The following is a 26032-nucleotide window of genomic DNA, read 5'->3' on the forward strand; positions in this document are numbered from 1 at the left end:
AGCACCGAGCTTGTCTCCCTGTGCTATACAGCAGCTTCCCACTAGCTACCTATTTTACACATGGTAGTGTATATATGTCAATGCTACTCTCTCAATTAGTCCCACCCTCTCCTTACCACCCTGTGTCCACAAGTCCGTTCTCTACATCTGCGTCTCTATTCCTGCCCTGAATATAGGTTCATCAGTACCATTTTTCTAGATTCCACATATATGTGTTAATATACTTTATTTGTTTTTCTCTTTCTGACTTACTTCACTCTGTATGACAGACTCTAGGTCCATCCACATCACTACAAATGACCCAACTGTGTTCCTTTTTATGGCTGAGTAATATTCCATTGCATATATGTACCACAACTTCTTTATCCATTCAACTGTTGATGGACATTTAGGTTGCTTCCATGTCCTGGCTATTGTAAATAGTGCTGCAATGAACATTGGGGTACATGTATCTTTTTGAATTATGGTTTTCTCAGGATATATGCCCAGTAGTGGGATGGCTGGGTCATATGTTTTTTTAAGGGACCTCCATACTGTATCAGTTTACATTCCCACCAACAGTGCAAGAGGGTTCTCTTTTCTCCACACCTTCTCCAGCATTTGTTTGTAGATTTTTTGATGATGGCCATTCTGACCAGTGTGAGGTGATACCTCATTGTGGTTTTTATTTGCATTTCTCTAATGATTAGTGATGTTGAGCATCCTTTCATGTGTTTGTTGGCCATCTGTATGTCTTCTTCGGAGAAATGTCTACTTAGGTCTTCACCCATTTTTGGATTGGGTTGTTTGTGTTTCTGATATTGAGCTACATGAGCTGCTTTTATATTTTGGAGATTAATCCTTTGTCAGTTGCTTCGTTTGCAAATATTTTCTCCCATTCTGAGGGTTGTCTTTTCATCTTGTTTATGGTTTCCTTTGCTGTGCAAAAGCTTTTAAGTGTAATTAGGTCCGATTGATTTATTTTCATTTTTATTTTATTACTGTAGGAGCTGGTTCAAAAAGAATCTTGCTGTGATTTATGTCCAAGAATGTTCTGCCTGTGTTTTCAATTCCTTTGGGTAAATACCAAAGAGCACCATTGCTATATTATATGGTAAGAATATGTTTAGTTTTATGAGAAACTGCCAGACTGTCTTCCAAAGTGGCTGTACCCATGAGTGATGGGTACAGCATTCCCATGAGTGATGGGTATAGCAGTCCCATGAGTGATGGGTATAGCATTCCCATGAGTGATGGGTACAGCATTCCCATGAGTGATGGGTATAGCATTCCCATGAGTGATGTATGAGAGTTCCTGTTGTTCCACATCCTCACCAGCATTTGACCTTGTCAGTGTTCTAGATTTTGACCATTGTAATAGTTGTGTAGTGATATATCATTGTTGTTTTAATTTGCATTTCCTTGATGACCTGCAATGTGAGGCATCTTTTCATATGTTTATTTGCCATCCTTATATCTTCTTTGATAAGGTGTCTGTTAAGGTCTTTTGTCCATTTTTCAATTGGGTTATTTGTTTTCTTATTGTTGAGTTTTAAGAGTTATTTTTATATTTTGGATAATAGTCCTTTATCAGATGTATCCTTTGCAAATATGTTCTCCCATTCTGTGGCTTGTCTTCTCATTCTCTTAACATCATCTTTCACAGAGCAGGAGTTTTTAATGTTAATGAAGTCTAGCTTATCAATTATTTCTTTCATGGATTGTGCCTTTGGTATTCTTTCTTTCTTTTTTTTAATATTTATTTATTTATTTGGCTATGCCGGGTCTTAGTTGCAGCTCGCAGGATCTTCTTTGCCACGTACAGGATCTTTAGTTGCAGCATGTGGGATCTTTTAGTTGCAGCATGCAGGATCTTTTAGTTGCAGCATGTGGGATCTAGTTCCCTGACCAGGGATTGAACCTGGGCCCCCTGCATTGGGAGTGTGGAGTCTTAACCAATGGACCACCAGGGAAGTCCCTGGTATTCTTTCTAAGAAAGGCATCACTATACGCCAAATTATCTAGGTTTTCTCCTCTATGTTATCTTCTGGGAGCTTTATAGTTTTGCATTTTACAGTTGGGTCTATGATCCATTTTGAGTTACTTTTTAGGAAAGTTATAAAGTCTGTGTTTAGATTCTTTTTTTTTTTTTTTGCATGTGGATGTCTACTTCCACCTTTTTTAAAAGATTTAAAATTATATAAAATAATATTTAGAACTATATTATTGAATTTATAAAATATATAGGTATAATATGTAAAATAATAACAATAGCACAAAAGTAGGGAAGAAGGACTAGAGTTAAATAGGAGTGACATTTCTATATCTCACTGGAATAGTTAGTGTCAATCTGTAATAGATTCTGATAAGATGCATATGATAAGCCCTAGAGCAACCACTAAGAAAATAACCCCAAAAATCATGAGAAAAATAATTAAAGGAATTAAAATATTGCACTAGAAAATATTCACTTAATGCAAAAGAAAGCAGTAAAGGAAAAATAGAGGAGCAAAAGAGACTTGAGACATATAGGAAACAAAAAGTGAAATGGCAGGCATAAATTCAGCCATGTCAGTCATAACATTAAATGTGACTGGATTAAATAATCCAACCCAAAAGTCAGAGATTATGAAACTGGATTTAAAAAACCAGATCCAACTTTTTGCTGCCTACAGCACACTTTAGATTCAAAGATACAAATAGATGGAAAGTGAAAGAGTAGAAGAAGATATATCAATGGGTCAAAGAAAACTCAGCAGGGAAATAAGAAGATGCACTGAGATGAATGAAAATGAAGATACAGCATACCATAACTTAAGGGATGCAGCTAAACAGTGCTTAGAGGGAACTTTACAACTATAAATTCCTATATTCAAGAAGAAGGAAGATCTCAAGTCAATAATCTAACCTTCTACCTTAAGACACTGGATAAAGAACAAACTAAACTTAAAGCAAACAAATGGAATGCAGTAATAAAAATTAGAGCAAAAATTAATGAAATAGAGAATAGAAATCAGTAGAGGAAATTCAATGAAACACAAAGCTGGTTGTTTGAAAATGTCTGCAAAATTGACAAATCTTTAGCAAGATAGACCAAGAAATAAGTAGAGACTCAAATTACTAGAATCAGAAATGAAAGAGAGGACATTACTACTAACCATAGAAAAATAAAATGGATTATAAAGAAATACTGTGAACAATTGAACATCAGATACTGTAAGATGAAATGAAAAACTTTCTAGAAAAACACAAACTACTAAGACTAGCTCAAGAAGTAATAGACAATCTGAACAGGCCTTTAACAAGTAAAAGATTGAATCAAAACTACTCAGAAAGAAGAACCCAGGCCCTGACTTCACTGCTGAATTCTACCAATGCAAAATTAATACCAATTCTTATGAACACTTCCCCAAAATAATTACTCTCTTTTGAACAATTATGTTGTTTTTAATTTTAAATATGATAACTAATGTTATAATAGGCATCCATATGCATAAAAGATGAAAAGACCCTTATCATTTCTGGTGCTTTCCTCAGGATAAACATAAAAATCTGGAGAGGAAATATTTTGCAGTATTAACAATCTTATCTCTGAGTGGGGGAATTATGGGTGATTTTTATTTTTTCTACCATTTTCTGTACTGTATTACTTTTATAATCAGAAGAAAATTTAAAGTATAGCTTTTATATTATTTACATTTACATGAACTTGGAAAGAATTAACTAGTTGAATATAATATATATCCAGAAATAAATGATACTACTAAGAAATGTTTAGGTCTTCCACTGTTGATGTGAATAAAGAATCTACCTTATTGCAGAGACCATTAAAGCATATAGAAGTTGCAAATGAGAAAGGAAGCCATGATGACTAAGCTCCTGGTATGACACTAGCACAGTGCTAAGTTTTGTAAGACGTATGAATGTCTGATAAAAGGGCCGATATCTAGCAGGACCTTTTTACTTCAGTAATTTATCATTGAGACATGGAAAGAAGAATAAGAAACAAACAAAAATATATATAAAATCATTCCAAATGGCACACGGTTAGATTATATATTGCTTGAAGTCTTGGACTATACCTGACCTTTCTTCGTATCTCCCATACACTTAGGAGGTACTCAATCGTATTTGTTGATTTTTTTTATCAAGTGCTCAATAGCATGTAGGCTCAAAATCTTCTACCAATGTAAGACTGTATTGCAGTTTTGTGCAAAGAGACTTTAATATATAATTCATTATAACTATAACATATTTATGTAAATATATCCATGACCATTAATTATTTAATGATCCCATTGCATGTTAGTCTCTGGTAACAAAATGAGAAATTGCCCCACATTCCAAGGAATATTTCATCAGCATATAAACACTCCTTCTGTAAATGTCTCTCTAGATTTTTGCTCCATTTTCTGATCCTTCCAGAGACAGTCAGCAAAGGTATGTGTGATCAGGAACCCATTTGCAAAAGGTCAATTGACCAGAGAGCATCAGTAGTGCCGCTGACTGGGAGAGGCCATACTAGCTCAGGATGGGGGGATAGTTGGAACAGCAGTAAGATTTGAAAAATGGTTTAGGCCAACCCAACTGCTCTGGAGGCAACTCGCAGCCCTAGGACTTAAGAAACATCCCAGAAAAAAGAAGCATTGAGAACTTTTCATTTGGATGGGAGCTATTGATCAAGAGGACTTAGAGATAAATTCTTAGTTTGGCCTTGCTTAGGATCCCCAGGCTAGTGACTTGTAGAAACATGATAAATATGATGAATTCTAAACCCCTCAGCCTGTCATACAAGACCCTTTAACAAACTGGCTTCCAACTTCCTCACGAGTCCTGTCTCCCAGCTCTCACCAACCTTGGTAGTGACACTTCTCACCAAGGGGCAGTCTAGTGTGGTCATAAAGATCATGCTCGGGCTTCCCTGGTGGCGCAGTGGTTGAGAGTCGGCCTGCCGACGCAGGGGACGCGGGTTTGTGCCCCAGTCCAGGAACATCCCACATGCCGCGGGGCGGCTGGGCCCGTGAGCCATGGCCGCTGAGCCTGCGCGTCTGGAGCCTGTGCTCCGCAACAGGAGAGGCCACAGCGGTGAGAGGCCCGCGTACCGCAAAAAAGAAAAAAAAAAAAATCATGCTCTGTGGGGCTGCACAGCCTGGGCCTCCTGTCCCCTCTCTGTTGCTTCCTAGCTGAGGGACCTTGGGCAAGTTGCTAACCCTCTCTATGCCTCAGTTTCCTCATATGTGTAGTGAGGAGCATGTTAATAATCACTGTATCTTCCTCACAGGATTAACGCGAGTGCAGATTAGATGAATTCACTAGAATTCACTAGATGAATCAATTCTTGCACATTGCCCCACTTTTTTTACTTGTAGTTTGCTCTGTCTAGAATTCTGTCCACCTTGCTCCCTCCATTCTGTTTCCCTTCTTCGACAGCCAGGTGCTCAACGGCCTTTAAATTTCAACCAAAGACTCCCCTCTCTCAAATCCTCGCGTTCTACCAAAGTATTCATTTCTCCTCTGGGCCTCCAAAGTATTTATTCATTACTTTTGTCCTCTTTGCATAAAAAAGAATAGCTATAGTACATCTGTGATGGAGGCATGAGGGCTCAGAAGAGAGAGGCTCAAAGAGCTTCTATCGTCGTATTGCAAAGGAAGACACTATGCTTAATTGTGAACTTGAAGCAACTAAAGATGGAGAGAATAAGAGTTTTCTGCAGTTTGGCATAAAGTCCTGATTACTTCCTTCTTAAAGACATTTCCAGTGCCTTCTGCTCACATGGAGAATAGGAAACAGAAACTTAAATTTTATCTCTGAATCTAGGAAACATCTGTAACCCCAAACCACATTATACTAGGAGGGAAATCAGATGGAAGAATGATAAATGACTTAGCAGAACACAGGGAGGTCAAATCTAAGTGCCTGCGGAGGTGATACTGGCCAGAAGCAAGCCAGTTTGATTCACAGGATCCCAGTATGGCTCAGAAAGCAGAGACACCAGCACCCTGAAAGGTGAGGATGTTAAGAAGAAGATCATTGAGAAGTTTGTAAAAGGAAAACTTGAGTTGTCACATCTTCATTCCTACCTCTCTCAGCCTGGTGACCATCCCTCTGGAGAAATTTGTACTAGAGAGGATACTAACAAAGAGATTGGTCAAGCGAACAAGAGTAAAACCAGGATTTTAAGCAAAAGTCTGCATATTAACGCTCAAGAGCCCTGCCAGCACCCTCCCTTTGCCCATTCTAAACGTGAGCATCCAGGTTTTTACCTTCTGGTAGGGGACTGGAAGATTCTTCCATGGAGAAACTGACCACACGCACCAGAGGAAAGTCCTTTAGCTATTGACATAGGGGGTCCACAATGAGAAAGCATGCTGGCCATACCCCCACACCAGGGTTTCTTAATTAAGCACTACTGACATTTTGGACCAGATAATTCTTTGCTGGGGGAGCAGGAGTAGAGGGGACACTGCTGTCAAATGTCCCTAGGTGGTGGGGCGGGTGGTATAGAGAACTACTGACTGACAATGACGCTTATCAGTCTGCAAGCCACTCCCTACACAGAGTTTCTAATCTACTTTTCTGGTGTGTCACCAGTTCTTTGAGCATAGCCTCTGACACAAAAGATAGAGACCAAAAGAAATCATAACCTGTAATTAATATCCCCAGAGAGATAAGGGAAGATGTTTCATATTTAAACAAGAAAAATATGTTATATAAAAGGAACAGAGAATAAGAACTCTTCTTTTGTTTTGTTTTGTTTTGTTTGGGGTTTTCTTGGCCGTGCTGCACAGCCTGCAGGATCCTAGTTCCCTGACCAGGGACTGAACCCGGGCCTCAGCAGTGAAAGCACAGAGTCCCAACCACTGGACCACCAGAGAGTTCCCAGAATAAGCTCTTGAAAATAAAAATATCATCAAAATTTTTTTTTAATTTGATAGAAGTGTTAGAAGGAAAAGTTAAACAAATCTCACCAAAAGTAAAGCAGACAAAGCTTGAACATAAAACGTAAGAATATTAGAGTACCAGTCCTAGAAGACTGGTACCACATCAAACTAATAAGCGTTCCAGGAGGAAAAGAAAACCAAGTGGGGAAAGTTACCAAATAGTTTGAGAAAATTGTCCAAAACTGAAGGATAAGAATTTCCAGATATTAGTGGCTAAATGCCTAGTAAAATAGATTTTAAGAAAATACCCATATCAACTTCACTATATTGAATTGTGGGGGGAAAAAAAGAAGATCCTAAAACCTTCCAGAGAGATGAAAAAACACAGACATACAAAAGACTGGGAATCAGAATGGCATCAAACTTTTCCGTAGCAACATTAAAATTAGAAGACAATGGATCAATGCATTTAAAAATCTTTTGGTAAATGATTTGTATCCCTGGATTTTATACCCAATCAAATTATCAGTCAAGATGTTTAGGATAAGTGTGGCACAGAAAGGTTAGTCATAGATTAAAAGAAAAACTAGGAAAGTTAAGGAAAGTTGATTATCAACTGGAAAAATAGAAAAGGAAAGGTAATCATAGTACATTTTTCTGATTCAGCATTGAATATTTTCATAGTCAAAGCAGGAAAACATTGAATATAGAATGAGCAAAACAAAAACAAAGCTAAGCTAAACTGAAAGCCCCTGTGTTGTACAAAATCAAGAGGATGGAGAGTGGAGAGGAAAAGGGTGTGAGAAAGATTAAAATTCTCATCTGCCACAAAAAAAAAAAATAACAGAGGACCTCCATTTCTGGTAATATGGTGGCTACATGCTGAAAACAATTGAGAGTCCTGGATAAAAGGTAAAACATCATCTTTTTAAAAGCATTAGTGAGCTGATAAAAGAAGAAAAGAACTCTCAGGCCAAGTGTTCCTTCTCCGTAAGGCTGGGACTTCAAAAGTCTACACCCTCAGAGCACAGATGAACTGTAAATAAACCTGTACTCTCCATCCCCCCAGGGACTGTGAGGAGACTTGCACAGCAGCACGGGCATATCCCTCAGGTCCCAGCAGGAAGCAGCACGACTCAACTAAGGAATTAAAGAGAATATTTCGTCTGTGTATAGAGGTGTGAGCAGGGTTTAGGGAAACCAACAGAAGATGGGGAAGAACCCTGGTGCTAGCAATTGCAGGGAGCTCTTACCACCTCTAGGCGTGAACGGTGGGGTTGCCAGAATCCAGAGAAAGTGCTGTTTGAAGAGGGTTGCTAGAGAACACAGCCACTCCTAGCCCCCGGCAAGGAGCAAGCCAGGGATCCCACTTTCTTCTCACCCTCTGATGTCCTACAGGTTCTTCTCTGTTCAGGCCCGAGACTTCCACTGTGAGCATTTTTAAGGCAGGTTCTGACCTTCAGTGAAGCAGGGTTCTTTACTTACTGCTCTGAGCCCACATCAGACCCTTTCTCATGGCCGGCCATACAGCTCACAGAGGAGGCTGTCATTGAAGTCAGCTGTCTCCCAGGTCCAGAATCAAATTCGGTACACACTTTAACTTCACGTTTCATCATTCCTTTAGGGAAGTTCCTATCTGAGACATGCTTGTTAACATGCAGCTCTTTTGTAGAGAAGAGATGATTGATGTATAGAAATTGAAGTTGATCAGCTCTGGTTTTCAGATTTGTCCTTTTACCTAGAATTGCTTTGCTTACTTGCCACCAACTAGTTATCTCTTGCAAAATGATCGTTGGTTGTGATCATTATAACTTATGTAATACATACAGCATCCTATGAAGACATTTTGAATGACTTATTTCTTAAGGAACTCACAATGAGAGACATGATTGTGGAAAAACTTAATTGCACTTCAATGTGAGAAATGCTATAATAGACGCATAGAATGAAGGGTCTTCATTTTGATATCATAGGCCCCAAATACTCTATAACTGCTTAGCTGCATAGAGTCTAAGTGTAAAAGATAAAAAAACTAGTTCTTTCAAGATGTTAAAATATCTTTTACCTGTTCTTGTACTTAAAGGGGAGAATCAAAAGAAAAGCTAATTCTTTGTAATTTGTCCTTTTTTTCTCACTGAAAATGGATAGAGAGGTGATGTAAATGTAAATGTGGTTATAAAAAGTTACAATTATGAATAATTGCTACTGTCAGTTATGGATCCTGATAAATCGCTGGTATATAGAATCATTAAGATAATTGGCAATGGAACGTTATAAAATCAGATACTGCTTCCCTAGGAGATTATTATGGGGAAATAGCATCAGAATAGAGAAAATGAAGCTGATTTTATTTGGGCTTTTACTGTCTTTCACTGAGTAATGTATTCTTCATAAAACTGCATAGTATGGGTCAATTTCTAGAAGGTTTACTTTGACGGGGAAAGGATAGCAAAACTCTGGGAAAAAGAATGCAAGTCCAGAACCAGAAAGCGTCTTCACATTTTAAAGAGTTGTTTCGTATTTCTTATATCTACACCAAGGACGACGAAAATATAAAATGAATTGTGGAGAAGGGAGATGAGGAACATTAGTTATGATCTTGGCAACAGCTGTAGGAATGGAGATTATGGGTCATTTCACTGGGCTTCCCACTTTAAGTCTGGTTTATTTTACAGATTATATCCAGCCCTCATCTCGAAGAGCCAGTTATCAGTAGAGCATATCTCAGTGGTGCAAGTTGTAGACTGTGTCGGGCATTTGTGGTGCCTTGCGCACATGCACCAGTTCATCTGATGAGAGTTTAAGCTATAGTTTTACTGAGATACTAATTTTGTCAAAATTACAAGTTTTGTTTTGTTTTCAAATGACTCTACTGCCAGTGAGGGTGTTGCAAAATAGGTTAATGTTCACGATTTCAGTTAAAAGATGATGTTACCAGCACAAGTAACAAAAGAAAAAGTAGATAAATTGGACATCCTCCACATTAAAATTTTTGTGCCTCAAAAGACACCATCAAGGAAGTGTAAAGACAGCCCACAAACTGAGAGAACATTTTTGCAAATCATATACCTAATGAAGCACTTGTGCCTGGAATATATTAAGAACGCTTACAATTCAATAATAAAAAGACAAATATCTCAATTAAAAATGGGCAAAAGGGCTTCCCTGGTGGCGCAGTGGTTGAGAGTCCACCTGCCGATGCAGGGGACACCGGTTCGTGCCCCGGTCCGGGAGGATCGCACATGCCATGGAGTGGCTGGGCCCTTGAGCCATGGCTGCTGAGCCTGCACGTCCAGAGCCTGTGCTCTGCAATGGGAGAGGCCACAACAGTGAGAGGCCCGTGTACCGCAAACAAACAAACAAAAATAAAATAAAATAAAATAAAAATAAAAATATAAAAATGGGCAAAGGGTCTGAATGGACATCACTCCAAAGAAAATAGTTACATGGCAAACAAAGCACGAGAAGAGGTGCTCAGCATCATTAGTCATCAGGGAAATGCAAATTCAAACCACAGTGAGCTACTACTTCACACCCTATAATCAAAAAGGATGGCTATAATAATAAAAAGAAAAAGACAGCTAATAATAGGTGTTGGCAAAGATGTGGAGAAATTGGAACCCTTGTACATTGCTGTTGGAAATGTAAAATGGTGTAGCCACTTTGGATGGTATGTGAATTGGTATGTGAATTATATAGTATATCAATAAAGCTGTGATTCAATAATAGGGTAAAACTAAGGTGTGGGGAATATGGGAACTCTCTGCACTATCTTCCCAATTTTTCTGTACATCTAAAACTATTCTAAAACACAACATTTATTTAAAAAATCAGGATGTCACCATCCCCAACTATCGCTTAAAATTATGGAAGTTCAGTATGGGGAGATCAGTAAACTGTTGAAGAAATATTGGCTTTGGTGTGTCGGTCAAAGTTCAATCAGAGAGGCAGAACTGCTAGGAGATATGAATATATACAAAAGAGGATCGGCTACAGCAGACCTTATGTAACTGTGAAGCTGCGTAATAAATCTCTGTAAGGCTGTTGCCTCTGCTTCTGATGCTGAAGATTGATGCGGGCAAATTGGAAGGGAAGATTGACATAAGTCTGGGGAAAGCAGATACAAGCTAGAACCCACAAACATGAGCTGGAGCCCAGGAGCGTGCACTGAAACTTGTGTCAGATGTTGTTGCTTCTAACCTTCATGGTGTTGGTGTGCTGTAGAAGCCAGTGGAAAGCTGAGCTGACACTCTTTCCCCAACTTGGAGGCAACAAGGTGGTGCCAGCCGATGCCCCATTTTCATCAAAAAAGGTGTGAGTAGGGCTTGTTAAGCTGAGCAAGCAAACTCACCTGTCCCACGATACACCTCAAAGGGAGGCTGCTGCTTTAAAAGAAGATTAAAGAGAATCTGGACTCTTAATATAATATCCCAAATGTTCAGGATAGGATAGAATTGAAAATTGCTTATTTTATAAATAACCATGAAAATTATAACTTACATAAGAAAAAACAATAAAAAGATGCCAACACTCTTTATGCAGTACTGTTTACTGCATTTGTTTATCCATTCTAGCCCTGTTAGACTCATCTGACAAGGATTTTAAAGCAGCCATTGCAAAAATACTTCAAAAAGTAGTTACAGGGCTTCCCTGGTGGCTCAGTGGTTGAGAGTCCGCCTGCCGATGCAGGGGACACGGGTTCGTGCCCCAGTCTGGGAAGATCCCACATGCCGTGGAGCGGCTGGGCCCATGAGCCATGGCCGCTGAGCCTGCGCGTCCGGAGCCTGTGCTCCGCAACGGGAGAGGCCACAACAGTGAGAGGCCCGCGTACCGCAAAAAAAAAAAAAAAAAAAAAAAAACGTGGTTACAAATTCTCCTGAAACACATGAAAATATAGAAAATCTAGCAAAAAAAAGTTATAAAAAACCAAAAATTTTGAACTGAAAAATACAATTCAGAAATAAAAAGCTCAGTGGATGGGTTCAATAGTAGAGTGATGACAGATAATGGAATTAGTACCTTGAAAACAGATTAATAAAATTTATCCTATCTGAAAAAAACAGAGAGAAAACAAACTGAAAACAACAACAACAGTATCAGGAACCTATGGTACAATAACAAAAGAGCTAACATTTGACTCATTGAAATCCCAGAATGAGAGAAAAGAGAGAGTGAGACTAAAATAATATTTGAAAAAAAAAGGGCTGAAAATTTCTCCAAAAATTTTTGGGGAAATATAAACCTACAGATTCATGAAGCTAAGAAAACCCCAAGTAGGATAAAACCAAATACACTGACATGAAGTAAATCATAATTAATCTTCTGAAAACTAAAAACAACAGGAAAAAATCTCGAAAGCAGCCAGAGAGAAATGATGCAATATTTACAGGGGTACACCAATGCGAATGGCAGCAGATTTTGCATCTGAAACCGTGGAGGTCAGAAAAAAGTGGCACATTTTTCCAGGCCTGATAGAAAGGCCTGTAAGCCATGAATTTTATATCTGTCAAAAATATCCTTCTGAAATGAAAGGGAAATTAAGACATTCTCAGACAAAGGAAAACTAAAGAATTTCTTTGCTAAAAAAACCCCTACCCTTAAAGAATAGCCGTAGGAAGTTTCTGTAAACAGCAAAGGAATGATAGCACAAGAAGTCTCGGAACTTCAGAGAGAAATGAAAGAACATCAGAAGGGATAAAGATAGGGGTAAATATAATAGACTATCCTCATACATTTCTTTTGTAAAAAATGCACTTTATTAAAGGATATAATTCAGTGATTTTTAGTATATTCACAAAGTTGTATAATCATCATCACTATCTAAATCCAGATTATTTTCATCACCCCTTACCCATTAACTCTCTATCCCCAACCTCCCACCTCTCAGCTGCTGGCAACCACTAATCTATTGATACTTTCTGTCTCTATGGATTTGCCTATTCCAGGCATTTCATGTCAGTTAGATAATATGATACATGTCCTTTTGTGAATGGCTTCTTTCATGGACAATAATGTTTTCAAAATACAGTCAGCCCTTTGGATAACCAGGTTTCACATCGGTGGATTTAACTAACCGTGGATCGAAGTTTTAGTCCGACTGTGGACTATTTTACATTCCCACAAGCAATGTAGAGGGTTCTAATTTCTTCACATTCTTGAAAACTCTTGTTATCATCTGACTTTTTGATTATAGCCATCCTAGTTGGGATCTCATTGTGGTTTTGATTTGCATTTCTCTGATGATTAATGATGTTGAGCATCTTTCCCTTTGCTTGTTGGCCACTTGTGTATCTTCTTTGGAGAAATATTTGTTTTTGTATATGGTGCAAGGTAAGGGTCCCATTTCATTCTTTTGCATGTGGATATCCAGTTGTCCCAGCACCATTTGTTGAAAAGACTATATTTCCCCCATTGAAAACAATGGGTACCCTTGTTGAAAATCAATTAACCATAAGTGTCAGGGTTTATTTCTGGACTCTCAATCTATTCATTGTAATCCTTATGCCTCATGTTTCTCTTAAATCATTTTGATGGTGAAAGTAGAAAGCATAACACTGTCTAATGTGGTGCTTATTTTATTGTAACACTTAGGACAACCATATTTTAAAAGTGGAGAGGAAGCTTCAATAGAAGTAAGTTTTCTATACTTCACTCAAATTGGGAAAACATCGATACCAGTAGATTGTGAGAAATTACATGTGTATATGTAATACCTAGAGCAACCACTAAGAAAACTATATAAAGTGATACACTAAAACAAAACAAAATAAAACAAACGGTAAATAAATCAAGATGGAATCTGAGAAATATTCAAGTAACCCACAGGGGGGTAAAAATAGAAACAGTGGAATGAGAAACAGGAAACAGATAAAAAAGAAATTGTAAAATGGTAGACTTAAACCCTAACATATAAATAATTACTTTAAATGTAAATGGCCTGACTATTATCACTTTAAGGACAGATTGGCAGAGTGGATTAAAAAACATGATCTGACAGTAGGCTGTCTACAAGAAACTCACCTCAAATACAATTTCATAAGTAGGTTGGAGATAAAAGGATGGAGAAAGATGCTTATATCATGTAAGCATTATTTTTTTTTAAAGTAGTAGTGGCTGTATTAATATCAAGTAGACTTTGGAGAAAAGAAAATGGCTAGAGACAAAGAGAGACATTTTATAATGACAAAGGAATCAATCTACCAGGAAGACATAATGATTCTAAATGTAACAGCACCAAACAACAGAGCATCAAAATACATAAAACAAAGGTATTCAGTTGTCCTGTACCCACTCCAGGAAAGAGGCTGGCTGGTGGGCTAGAACAATTTGTGTAATTACATTGGGTTTAGGACAAAGTCTTACATGGCTTATCACAGCTGGTATGCAGGGAATCAGAAGACAAGAAAAGATACCACACTTAAGAGAGAGCTCCAAGGACCAAAGCCAAAGGCACATGTCTCGAGTAGTGGCCACAGGAAGAAAGGCTTTAGAGAAGGGAGTCAAAGACTCAGAGAGCTGGGAACATAGAGCATAGAATTGTAGGTTGAAACACACAAGCAGTAGTATGAGGGATTTCTTGCTACAGTCGCACAAGTGCCATGCTCAGATTGCATGTTGCATGAAATCCATGGATACTTCTAAAAGGCCTAGGATAATGAATTGGAAGATTGGGATTGACATGTATACACTAATATGTATAAAATAGATGAGTAATAAGAACCTGCTGTATAAAAAAATAAAATAAAATTCAAAAAAAGGCCTAGGACATCATTAAAACTTGCAGATGAATGAATTATGAACTAAACTTTTCCCAAAATAATAAAAACGTCACTGACATTGATTGAGCACTTACTGTTTGTCAGGCAACAGTAACATATATGCATTATCTCGTAATTTTCACAATGGTCCTATAGTATTAGTTTTTGTTTGCTGCTGCAACAAGTTGCCATAACCTCGATGGCTTACAAGGACAAAAATTTATTATCTTCCAGTTTTGTAGGTCAGAAATGTGACATGGGTCTCACTGGAATAAAGTTAAGGCATTGGCAGGGCTATGTTCCTTCCTGTACATTCTCGGTAGGATCTGTTTTCTTGCATTTTCAAGCGTCTACAAGCTACCCACATTCCTTGGCTTGTGTATCTCTACCCATCTTCAAAGCTAGTAAAGGTAATCCAAGTCCTTCTCACATCATATCAACTCTGACCTCTTCTGCTTCACCCTTTCACTTATAAGGACACTTGTGATTATATTGGGTCCACCCAGATACTCCAGAATAATCTCCCTATTTTAAGGTCACCTGACTGGCAACCGAAGTTCCATCTGCAACCTTAATCCCCCTTTGCCATGTAAGGTAACATCATCATAGGTTCCAAGCATTAGGCTAGGGACATCTTCAGAGGCTCTTATTCTGCCTACCATACCTATGAAGTGGGCTCTATAATTCATAATTTAACATCTGAAGCAGTGATTTCCAGCCAGGGGTGATGTGCAATGTCTGGAGACATTTTTGATTGTCATGACTGGGGGGAACTTCTACTGTCAACTAGTGAGTAGAGATGCCAAACATTCTACAATGCCCAGAACATTCCCCCACAATAAAGAATTATCAAAATGTCAGTAGAACCAATGATGAGAAACCCTGGTCTAAAGAAACTGAGAGTCGGAGAGAATAAGTGTCTTGACCACACTCACAGCTAAGTTTCAGAGCCATGATCTGAACCCAGGTCCACCTGACACTCTCCAACTTTGCCACATGCAGTACTATGCCATCAATTGTCCTGTGACAAGCAAAACTGAATGGCCCCTCCATGGGTGTATTCATACACAATGATATGAGGACTTCTTTAGTCTCTTAACTCTGAACATACAAATGTCCAGCTCCAGCTAACCGGTGCCTTGGTGATTTGGACAATGCAGTCTTGTTCAGTAGTTGAAGCAGGTGTACTTGTTTCATGGAAGTGTTCACTGAATATAGTTCACTCAGGCCTTAGAGTAATAAAACCAATATAAGAAGTAGCATGCTTTCTCAGTGCTACAGGTAGGAAAGGAATTGGTCCCATAAGATGAAATATCACGTCAATCTTTTGCTTCTTTTTACCCATCTCCCTAGTTTGTGTTGCTTCACTTACCAGAATGTCGGTTGCTGACAACATTCAGAAATATGTGTTTCTATGAGGATGGATAAATACCAGAGTCTGTGCATTCTCAGTACACACTAAGTGTGAACCTTGGAAAGTCCTATCCCAGCATATTTATATAGATGAACCATGTATGAAAGTAACGCATGACATTTATCATCCAGCATGTGAAGAAAGTATTGCTTTAGCATAATGCAACAAAAATTAGATTGTCAGTCACAGATTTTTTAAATGATAACATATTTAGCTGTTCTCAGTAATCACATCATTAACAACCCGTTGCATCTGAACATTAACATTGCATAAGCCATTACATCATTAAATAACACTGAAAATAATTATAGCAAGATTATTATTTTCTATAGTCACGTGTTCCCTGAAGCTCCAAGAATTCATTCGAACATAATTATGGCATCTAAACTGTACAAATATCAGCATGAACTTAAAAGACTTTAATTAGAGAACACCTTTAGCTTTCATTGGGTAAACGGTTACCTTCCAACATCAATAACAGCAATTTACATAATTACATATTTGTGTACAGGGTTTAGTTGGTCTAAATTATTTAACAGTTTGAATCAATTTTACTGCCTTACAGAGGTTCAAACCCAGACTATCACAGCGCCACCAAAAAAGAAAATAGCATCAGCCAAATGTAACATGACGTGTATGTGAAGGAAGTTGCAGACCTTTAAGAAGTGGTCACTAATGATCTAAGGCTCCACAAAAATCAATCACCCTCTGCTTACCCTGAGTGGTACTGATTAGAAAATTAATCCATTTTCCAAGAAGCTCCAAGAAGCTAGTGATTTTCTCAAGGTCACCCAGCTCCCAAAATCAGATCTAAGACCAAGTCTCAGGTCTTCCAATTCCAAGCTACTTAAAATAACAGATCAGCTCTTCCTCATTCCTGTTCCACCCTGAGGGGCTTGCTGAGTGTCTGGCACAGAGTCAGGTATCTGCTGGATTGAGTCCTCAGTCTAATACTCCATTTACTCACCACACAAATGTCTTGTTTTATGTGCAGAGCTGATATTCAGCTAAATTCCCAGGCTATTGATCCCACCTCTGGACTGGCCAGTCATCCAAGAACTAAACGGAATTTATTGACCTTCTAGACCCTGCAGGGTTACAGTCAGTATCCATTCTGATTGTCAGGTGTCCCTGCCGTAAGTACTGTTAAAAGCTGTGAACATCACCCTGGTTTATAGCTAACAAACTTCAAACTTGACTTTAAGTAAGTTACCTCACCTCTCCTCTCATCTTAAAATGAGGGTGAAAATAATAATGGCTCTATTCTTAGGATCGTAAGGATTATATGAGATCATTTGCTTAAGGTACTTAACACAGTGCTTGGCATACAATAAATTCTTAATAAATGTTAGCTGTCATTAGCTTGCTAGCAAAAAATTAGTTTCTTAAAATGAAAGAAGCCAGTGCACACTATTTAAGATGCTCAAAATGCCCAGATTCAATATTCAATACATTTAACATTTTAAATGATTTTTTATGTAATAAGAGTAAGAATAATTATAACTGTAGAATTACACTTGGGTAGAACCTTTACTAAATAACGTTTACAAAGTGCTTTCTTACACATTATTGAATTTATACCATGAACTAAAAAATAGTGGCTAGCCTTAGAGATCCTGTGAAAGATAACTTCATCTTAGTCAAAAGGGGAGTTATACATGATTTTAATTTGAGGAACACTGAAGAAAGCTTAGTGCACAATATATTTCTCCAGTCCAAATGCCACAGTGTCTGAATTCCATTACTGTAGTAAAGATAATAGCTTTATTTTTGCCAGCTCCTCCTTTAAAATGACATTACTTCTTGAACTGCTGATAGCTCAGGCCATATAAATATATATATATATATTTTAGGTTTTTATCATATATATATATTTTTTTTTTTAGGGTTTTTTTTTGTTTTTTTTTTGCGGTACGCGGGCCTCTCACTGTTGTGGCCTCTCCCGTTGCAGAGCACAGGCTCCAGATGCGCAGGCTCAGCGGCCATAGCTCACGGGCCCAGCCACTCCGTGGCACGTGGGATCCTCCCGGACCGGGGCACGAACCCGTGTCCCCTGCATCGGCAGGCAGACTCTCAACCACTGCGCCACCAGGTAAGCCCTATATTTTAGGCTTTTATCATGCCTACTGCCCAAAATGACTCTGGACTTCTTAATACAATATAAAACAGGACAATTAGGAATAAGAACAGAAGTCATTTAAAAAGAGCAGAAAAGTACAGAATGCCAAACTTTGAAGAGTTAAAGTTGGGCACTGAAATTTATTTTAATATCTTGGAAATTATGGCAGAAGTTGGAAGCATCTTGTGTAACATGATCTATGTTTCCTGACCCCAAAAAACAAACAAAAGAACAAAACACCAAACACATTTGTCTGCAAACACAAGTAGTACCAGAAAGATTGCCGCACCTGCTCTAGTTTGAATGTGAATCTCTTAGAATTGACTCCTCCTCTTAAGGGCAAGAGGTCAAGTGTGGAATTGAGACCCTGCTCATCTAGGTAGGATTCTCCTGTCACGGTTGACTGAAAATCTGCCTGCCTTTGTCTCGTTAACTTTTGTCCTTCCTATGCATGTCATATAAAACCACAAGATTGACCAAAGTTAGTCTCAGCTATTAGAATAAAAGAAAATGTATTACAGTTAATTTAACATGTATACATTTATTATTTATCATCAATCACACTAAAATATAAGACAAATTCTGAGTACAAATGATTCTAGCAATACCACGTGTATAAAACTTTACAGTGTACAAAAATGTTTTCACAGACATTATTGATATGCACTGATTAATTCAACAAATAGTTATTGAAAATTAATTATGTGTTAGGTATTTGTGCCCGGAGAGAATAGTATAAAATATAAACATGGTTCTTGCCTTCTCAGAACTCACAGTTTAGTGGAGGAAGTTATACCTTGAAGAAATTACTAACCAAATAAGTAACAAATTACATTTGTGATAAGTACCATGATGGAGAGTCTCCAACAGGGGAGCCAGACCTAGACGAGGGCACTGGGGAGAGTTTCCCTGAGGAAGTGAAAGGAAGGTTGAGACCTGAAGAATGCATGAATCAACGTTAGCAAAGAGACGTGTGAGCATCAGAAGCCAAGGAAATAGCTGTGCAACAGGCCTGAGTTTGGAAGGGGTGCAGCCTATTCTAGGCAGTGATGAGAGAACACCGGGGTTGCTGGGCATCCAGATCCCAGAGACAAGTCACGTAAGAAGAGCGAGAATCGGCAGGGAGACTCGGGGCTCACATCACGCTGAGCTCTGAAGACTGCCATCTTCTGAGAATCTGATCATAGGACCTCATAAATGAATACATACCGGTGGATAGTGCGGGGCAAGGCCAGGCAGTGAGGCCTGGGTGGGTTCCACGTGGTTTCATTTAGTCACATTAAGGAGAGTTGAATGCCCCATATCAATCGAGCTGGCCACAAACTACAGCAGCTAACAGCTGTAGCAGAGTTACCTTGGCTCTCTAAGTATCTAAATGACTTCAGAGAGTCAGGGTATTGGCGGTTAACAGTCAAGCTTCCTCACCTTGATTCCAGTTCTGACTCATGGCTTTATGACTGTGGGCAAACCTTTAGCCGCTCTGAGCTTCAGCTTTTTTGTTGACAGAATGGAGATAATTTTTGCCTCACCTGGTTATTGTGAGGATTAACAAAGGAAAGGACTTTGCAATGATAAAAATAAATGCTCAGTGTTTATAGTTTTATGATTCTGACTCATGCCATGTTTTCCTTAGTGAAAGTCTTAAGTAATATTTTATTCTAGAAGGTTTTAGAATGGCTTCTTTCATATGCTTAAAAGATAGCTTGGTGTAATAGAAAAAGCTTTGGCCTTGGAAACACCTGAAGTCAAATGCCAGTCCTGGCACTTCCTAGCTGGATGACAATGGGAAGATTGAGCCTCAGTTTTTTCATCTGCTAATTGGGAGCAATAGATTATACCTCTGTTGTTATTGTAGGTATTAAATGATATAGCATTGGTGATTCTCATACTATAGTGCCTATTACATAGCAAATCTGCAGTAAATGTCTGTGCCGTACTTCTAGCTCTCTTTCTCCAAGAAGAAAAAAATTTCTGTGTTGCATTTAAGAAAGCAGGGTAGACTAGTGCTTCACAGACATCAAATATGCATAGGAAACACTTGGGGATCTGCTAAAATGCAGATTCTGATTTGGTAGGTCTAGGATGATACCCAAGATTAGGCATTTCTAACAAGCTCCCAGGTGATGCTGTCCCAGCTGGTCCGCAGATCACAGTTTCAGTATCAAGGGTCTACATGATCTTCCTAGTTTACTAATATCATCAAACTGCTGTCCATATCAGAATAAGTTAGCTAATATTGGGATGTATCTTAGTAGGCTTCCATGCTTCCTGGAAAAAAATTTAGGGCTTCTTATTGTTTGATTTCATTTACTTTTCTTGATCCAGAAATAAGAAACATATGCCTAGAAAATTTAGGTGAGATAGAAAAATCTAATAAGAATCATTTTTAATATAGAGGTTTGATGATCACTCATTTGAGGGTCTCTCAGGCATGCTAAGAAAAACTAAAGATGAGCAAAAGCATGCCCGTGGCAAGGAAAAACAAAGTTTGTCTTGCTTTTCAACTAAAACAGTGATTATGGAAGCCAAGAAATTACTCTAAATATGGCAGAGAAGGCAACAAAGGATAAAATTCTTCTTTTGTTTTTATTGTGGTAAAATATATGTAACCTAAAATTTACCATTTCAATCATTTGCGGCCATGGCCCACGGGTGCAGCTGCTCCACGGCATGTGGGATCCTCCCAGACCGGGGCACAAACCCTCGTCCCCTGGCATCGGCAGGCAGACTCCCAACCACTGCGCCACCAGGGAAGCCCCGCATTTCAATCATTTTTAAGTATAAATTCACTGGCGTTAAGTACATTCACATTGTTGTGCAACCATTCACCACTATTTATCTCCAGAACTTTTTCATCATCCCAAACAGAAACTCTGTCCTCATTAAATAATAATTCCCCATGCTCCCTGTCTTAGCCCCGATAACCACTATTTTACTTTCTGACTCCATAATTTTGACTCTTTGGGGCTCCTCACACAAGTGGAGGCATACTATATTTATCCTTTTGTGTCTGGCTTATTTCACTTAGCATAAAGTCTTTAAGGTTCATCCATGTTGTAGCACGTATCACAATTTTATTTCTTTTTAAAGCTGAACAACATCCCAATTGTCTGTCTGTATTTGCCACACTTTGTGTATTCCATTCACCTATTGATGAACTTTGGAGTTGTTTCTACCTTTTGGCTATTGTGTATAATGTAGCTATGAGCGCTGATGTACAAATATCTTTTTAAATCCCAGCTTTCAATTCTCATGGGTATATGCCCAGAATGGGATTTCTGGGTCATATAGTAATTCTATTTCTAATTTTTTGAGGAATCACCACACTGTTTTCCACATAGGCTGCACCATTTTACATTTCCATCAGGAATGCCTGTCTCTTCTGAAAAGAAGAAAAATCATGTTTTTCAATAAGGAATCATTTTTTAAAAGATGCCACGGGGGGACTTTCCTGGTGGTGCAGTGGTTAAGAATCCACCTGCCAATGCAGGGGACACGGGTTTGAGCCCTGGTTCGGGAAGATCCCACATGCCATGGGGCAACTAAACCCATGCGCCACAACTACTGAGCCTGCGCTCTAGAGCCCGAGAGCCACAACTACTGAGCCCACATGCCACAACTACCGAAGCCTGCGTGCCTAGAGCCCATGCTCTGCAACAAGAGAAGCCACCACAATGAGAAGCCCACGCACCATGACGAAGAGTAGCCCCCTCTTGCCACAACTAGAGAAAGCCCGTGTGCAGCAACGAAAACCCAACGCAGCCAAAAAAAAAAAAGAAGATGCCATGTGACGGCAACTCCCTCCTAAAATGCACTACCTTTTAGGGCCTCTGATGAGACAAATGAGCCGACTTTGCTGACTTTACTTACTTATTATTTACCACATATTTTCCCCAGAACTTTATTTTCTTTTTGTTTCTCCTGGTTCTTCAAAGGACCTCCTTTAGACAGGGAAGATAGTGTGCTGTAGCAGAAAGAACAAGGCATTTTGAGTGGTGTCTCAGAAAGAACAGGGATTTGGGGCTGTAAGATCTGGGTTCTAATCCTGACTCTGCCCCATACTGGGTGTGTGACTTTAAATAAGTCACTACACCACTCTAAATCATTTTCCTCAAGTGTAAACTAGGAACAATAGAAATGCCTTCCCCATTGATGTGGAGGCCAAATGAGGCATGTCATTGATTTTCATGGAAGAAAGTGAACCCCAAGGCAATACCTCCCAGCCAACACACACACACACACACACACACACATACACACACACACACACACACACACACACACACACACACACAGTAAACTTCAACAGAGCAGCTCCGCTTTTATTTTACATATTAGTTTTCCCTGTGAGACTGATTTGAAGAAACAGCTCTAACAGAAACTGAAAAACGTTGAAATATGTAGACCTTTCTCTCTCATTTTTTTCTTTTTAAGTAGTTTTAACTGTTTTTGCTCTCTCCTGGCCATCTTCATACATGTAGGTCTCTTCTCTAGTGGAGAGAAAGTGGAACAAGGCAACGCTTCTTTTAACCCCTTCCACTCCTCCCAGATAATTTACTATTTTTCTACTTTCTTCATTGCTAAATTCTTATAAGGAGTGACCCTACTTTCTGCTTCTATTTTCTCTCCACTACTCTCCTTTTACTCCCTTATTATATGAATTCCGGCCCGAGGATTCCATTGCAACTATGTACTTAAGCTCAACTTCTCACTGAATTCCATCCCCATTCTCTTAGCAGCTTTTGAAATAGTTTACTCCCCGCTCTCTTCCTCAAAACCCCTTTCTTCCTGGTGTTCAGAGATGCAGTGAGATTCTGGCATACCCCCTTTTTCCCAGGCAGCTGCTTCCTGGACTCCTCCTGTCCGAGGACAGTGGTGGGTCCCCGAGGACCAGCTGTCAGCCCTCTGCTCCTGTCCCCCGCAAGCCCTCCCTCAGAAATCTTGTCCAGCTTCACGGCATCAGCTGTCACACTATGAAGACCCAAGGTGTAACTAGGACCACTCCTCAGCTCCAGTTCCCTGGCTTCGGTGACCTGCTGGACTTTTCATTTCACATGTCTGGCCCTGACAATTGCTGATTAAACCATTTATCTAGACCCAAAATGCCTCCCCCTCCGCACTTCCTGTTTATGTTATGGCATGGGCAGCCTCACCGTTCTGAGATTTAACATCACCCTCATGCTTGCTAATTCCTTGTCTTCATCTCTCTACTCCCATATCTGATCCGCCACAAACTTCCACTGACTCTTACCCCTCGATGCTTCAGAAACCTCTTCCCCCTTCTTCACCCCTTCCTCTGGCGTTCTAGTCCAGACCCTTTAACAGGGCCATGGCAGTCATCTGCAGAGACTTACCTTCAGAGTCCGCCTTGCATCAGCTTCTCCCGTGCACCATTTCTTTACTTTTGCCAATCTCCTATTCAAAACCTTTCATTTCTCCCTTTCACCTCTAAGACGCAATTCAGACTCCTTAATCTGGCACGCTGTGCCTTCTACAACCCGACCTCAACTTACTTTTCTGAACCTATTTTCTGTCTCCCTTACTTTAAGTTGTATCTGACTTTAGTCAAATATATGACCTCACTGACTTCAGTTCCAAGAAGTGAGAGTTCTAAGAAGAGAGAGTGTTATAAGTTTATTATTATTATTATTTTTTGTGGTACGTGGGCCTCTCACTGGTGTGGCCTCTCCCGTTGCGGAGCACAGGCTCCGGACGCGCAGGCTCAGCGGCCATGGCTCACGCGCCCAGCCGCTCCGCGGCACGTGGGATCTTCCCAGACCGGGGCACGAACCCGTGTCCCCTGCATTGGCAGGCGAACTCTCAACCACTGCGCCACCAGGGAAGCCCTATAAGTTTATTTTAAATAAAAGGCCCAACGCTGGTCTAGTTGGCTACGGTCTAGGAGTTAGGGTCATGCTCAGGTTTGCCTTCTCTGAGTCTGGATAGAGGACTTTTCTACCTTGGAAGTACAGGCAAGGAGAAAATTATTGCTAGTACTGAGAAAATGCTAAGCCAGTACCAGCACCAAGAAAAGGGTGGGGACAGGCTTTACCCGCTCCCCCTGACCCACCCTAATCGTCATACATCTTCCTGTAATGTGTGTGGACATAAATGGTCACTTGGAGCTTCCTCAGTCTTTTGCAAACGTAGTCTCTGGTCCCCTCCCCCACTGCGACAGGCTGCAGCCCAGAAGCCCCTGCCTTCTGAGATATCCGAGACCAGTCACTGAAGGTCTGTACAGGGATGGTTCCTTTGTTGGACATTTGACTTGGCCAGAATGACAGCTAAATTAAGTTTATTTGCATATTTTGTTTTGAGGCTACAAAATATGATAATTGTACTAAAAATATTAGAAACTAAAATTTGATATCCCATACATACAGGATTGGTCCAATATTTTGCCCTCTTGACTCTCTGATCAATTATTAGGACGAACAACAGACCCTACTGGGTATACGAAGCCAGAAGGACACTAGTTATGACAACTCACTTTTATTTACCTCTTTACCAAGATATTTTGGATTCTATGTTGTCCTACATAAAAGCTCATGTCAAGTTTATTTATGTCATAGAATAAATATTAAACTTTAGCATAAATATGAAGAACTATTTTAAGAGAATGGAGGAAATGTAGTGATTCCAATGAACAGGTGAAGAACTTGATATTGAAATGAATTTGTCAACAAAGTAAGAAACAACATGGAAGTGTCTTCACATTGTGTAAGAGATAGAAATTCTGTTATCTAAAGAGATGTTGTAGAGCAACTAAGTTAAACAGTCTTATTTTTCTTTTTTATAGCTTTATTGAGATATACTTCATATAACATAAAATTTACCCATTTAAAGTTTATAGTTCAGTGGTTCTTAGTATATTCACAGAGTTGCGCAACCATTACAAGAATCTAATCATAAAACATTTTTGTGGGTTAAAAGAAGCCTGACAACCTAGCCCCTGACAACCATTAATCTACTTTCTGTCTCTGATATGCCTATTCCAGACATTTCCGGACATGCATGGAATCATACAATATGTTTTCAGGGTTCGTCCATGTTATAGCTCGTGTCAGTATCTTGTTTCTTTTTATGGTTGAATAATACTCTGTTGTGTGGAGATGCCACATTCTGTTTGTCCAGTTGATCGATAGTTAGGTTGTTTCTACTTCTTGGCAATAATTACCAATGCTGCTAAGAACATTTATTTTGGTGTGGACATGTTTTCATTTCTCTTGTATGTATACCTAGTTGTAGAATTGCTAGGTCATATTCTAACACATTATATGCTATATGATATACATACATATATATAAAGAATATATTAAACACTATATCTAAAATGTATTAAATATATTAACTTTATGTTTAATATTTTTAGGAACTGCTAGACCAGTTTTCAAAGTGGCTGCACCATATTACATTCCCATCAGCAGTATGCTAGGTTTCCAATTTCTCTTCATTCTTGCCAACACTTGTTACTGCCTGTATTTTTTGTTTTAACTATCCTAATGAGTTTAAAGTAGTATCTCATTGTGGTTTTGAATCATTCTTATTTTTAGCAAGAGGAAGCAAGTCTTGAGTCTTGTGCTTTGTTTCCCAGCTAGTCATGGGCAAAATCTGATCTATAGAGCTGTGTTGTCTTAGAGAAAGGTATGAGAAGATACCTAACTGTTAGTTTTAGTTACTAGAAGGTAGCGATTTAGGAAAGGAAGCGGGGAAAGACTATTAACTTTTTTCTTTATGTTCATCTGTTGTTAAAATGAGCATTTTACCTATATGTTTTGCTTTAATAATTAAAACAAAACTATAAGAAAACAAAATGAGAAAATCCGTGTCTTCTGATTTCCAGTTCTGTAGTTAATCCTTTGGGGGTTTGGGTTAAAATCT

General features: G+C 39.0%; 1 protein-coding gene across 6 annotated transcripts in view; it reads left to right on the forward strand.

The window, feature by feature from the left end:
• The first annotated feature begins 745 nt into the window (after positions 1–745).
• Positions 746–26032, forward strand: part of PDE7A (phosphodiesterase 7A) — a 175070-nt gene continuing 149783 nt past the window's right edge. For all 6 annotated transcript variants that reach the window (XR_013824514.1, XR_013824515.1, XR_013824516.1 and 3 more), the window contains exons 1-2: positions 746–1093; positions 17984–18124. Coding sequence is in view for 2 of the 6 variants with exons in the window: in XM_079901543.1 (XP_079757669.1) it covers positions 1019–1093; positions 17984–18124 (216 nt within the window). In the remaining 4 variants the exon portion in view is untranslated. The remainder of the gene's footprint in view (positions 1094–17983; positions 18125–26032) is intronic.

Source organism: Stenella coeruleoalba, assembly GCF_951394435.1.
Source record: "Stenella coeruleoalba genome assembly, chromosome: 17".
Lineage (NCBI taxonomy): Eukaryota > Metazoa > Chordata > Mammalia > Artiodactyla > Delphinidae > Stenella > Stenella coeruleoalba.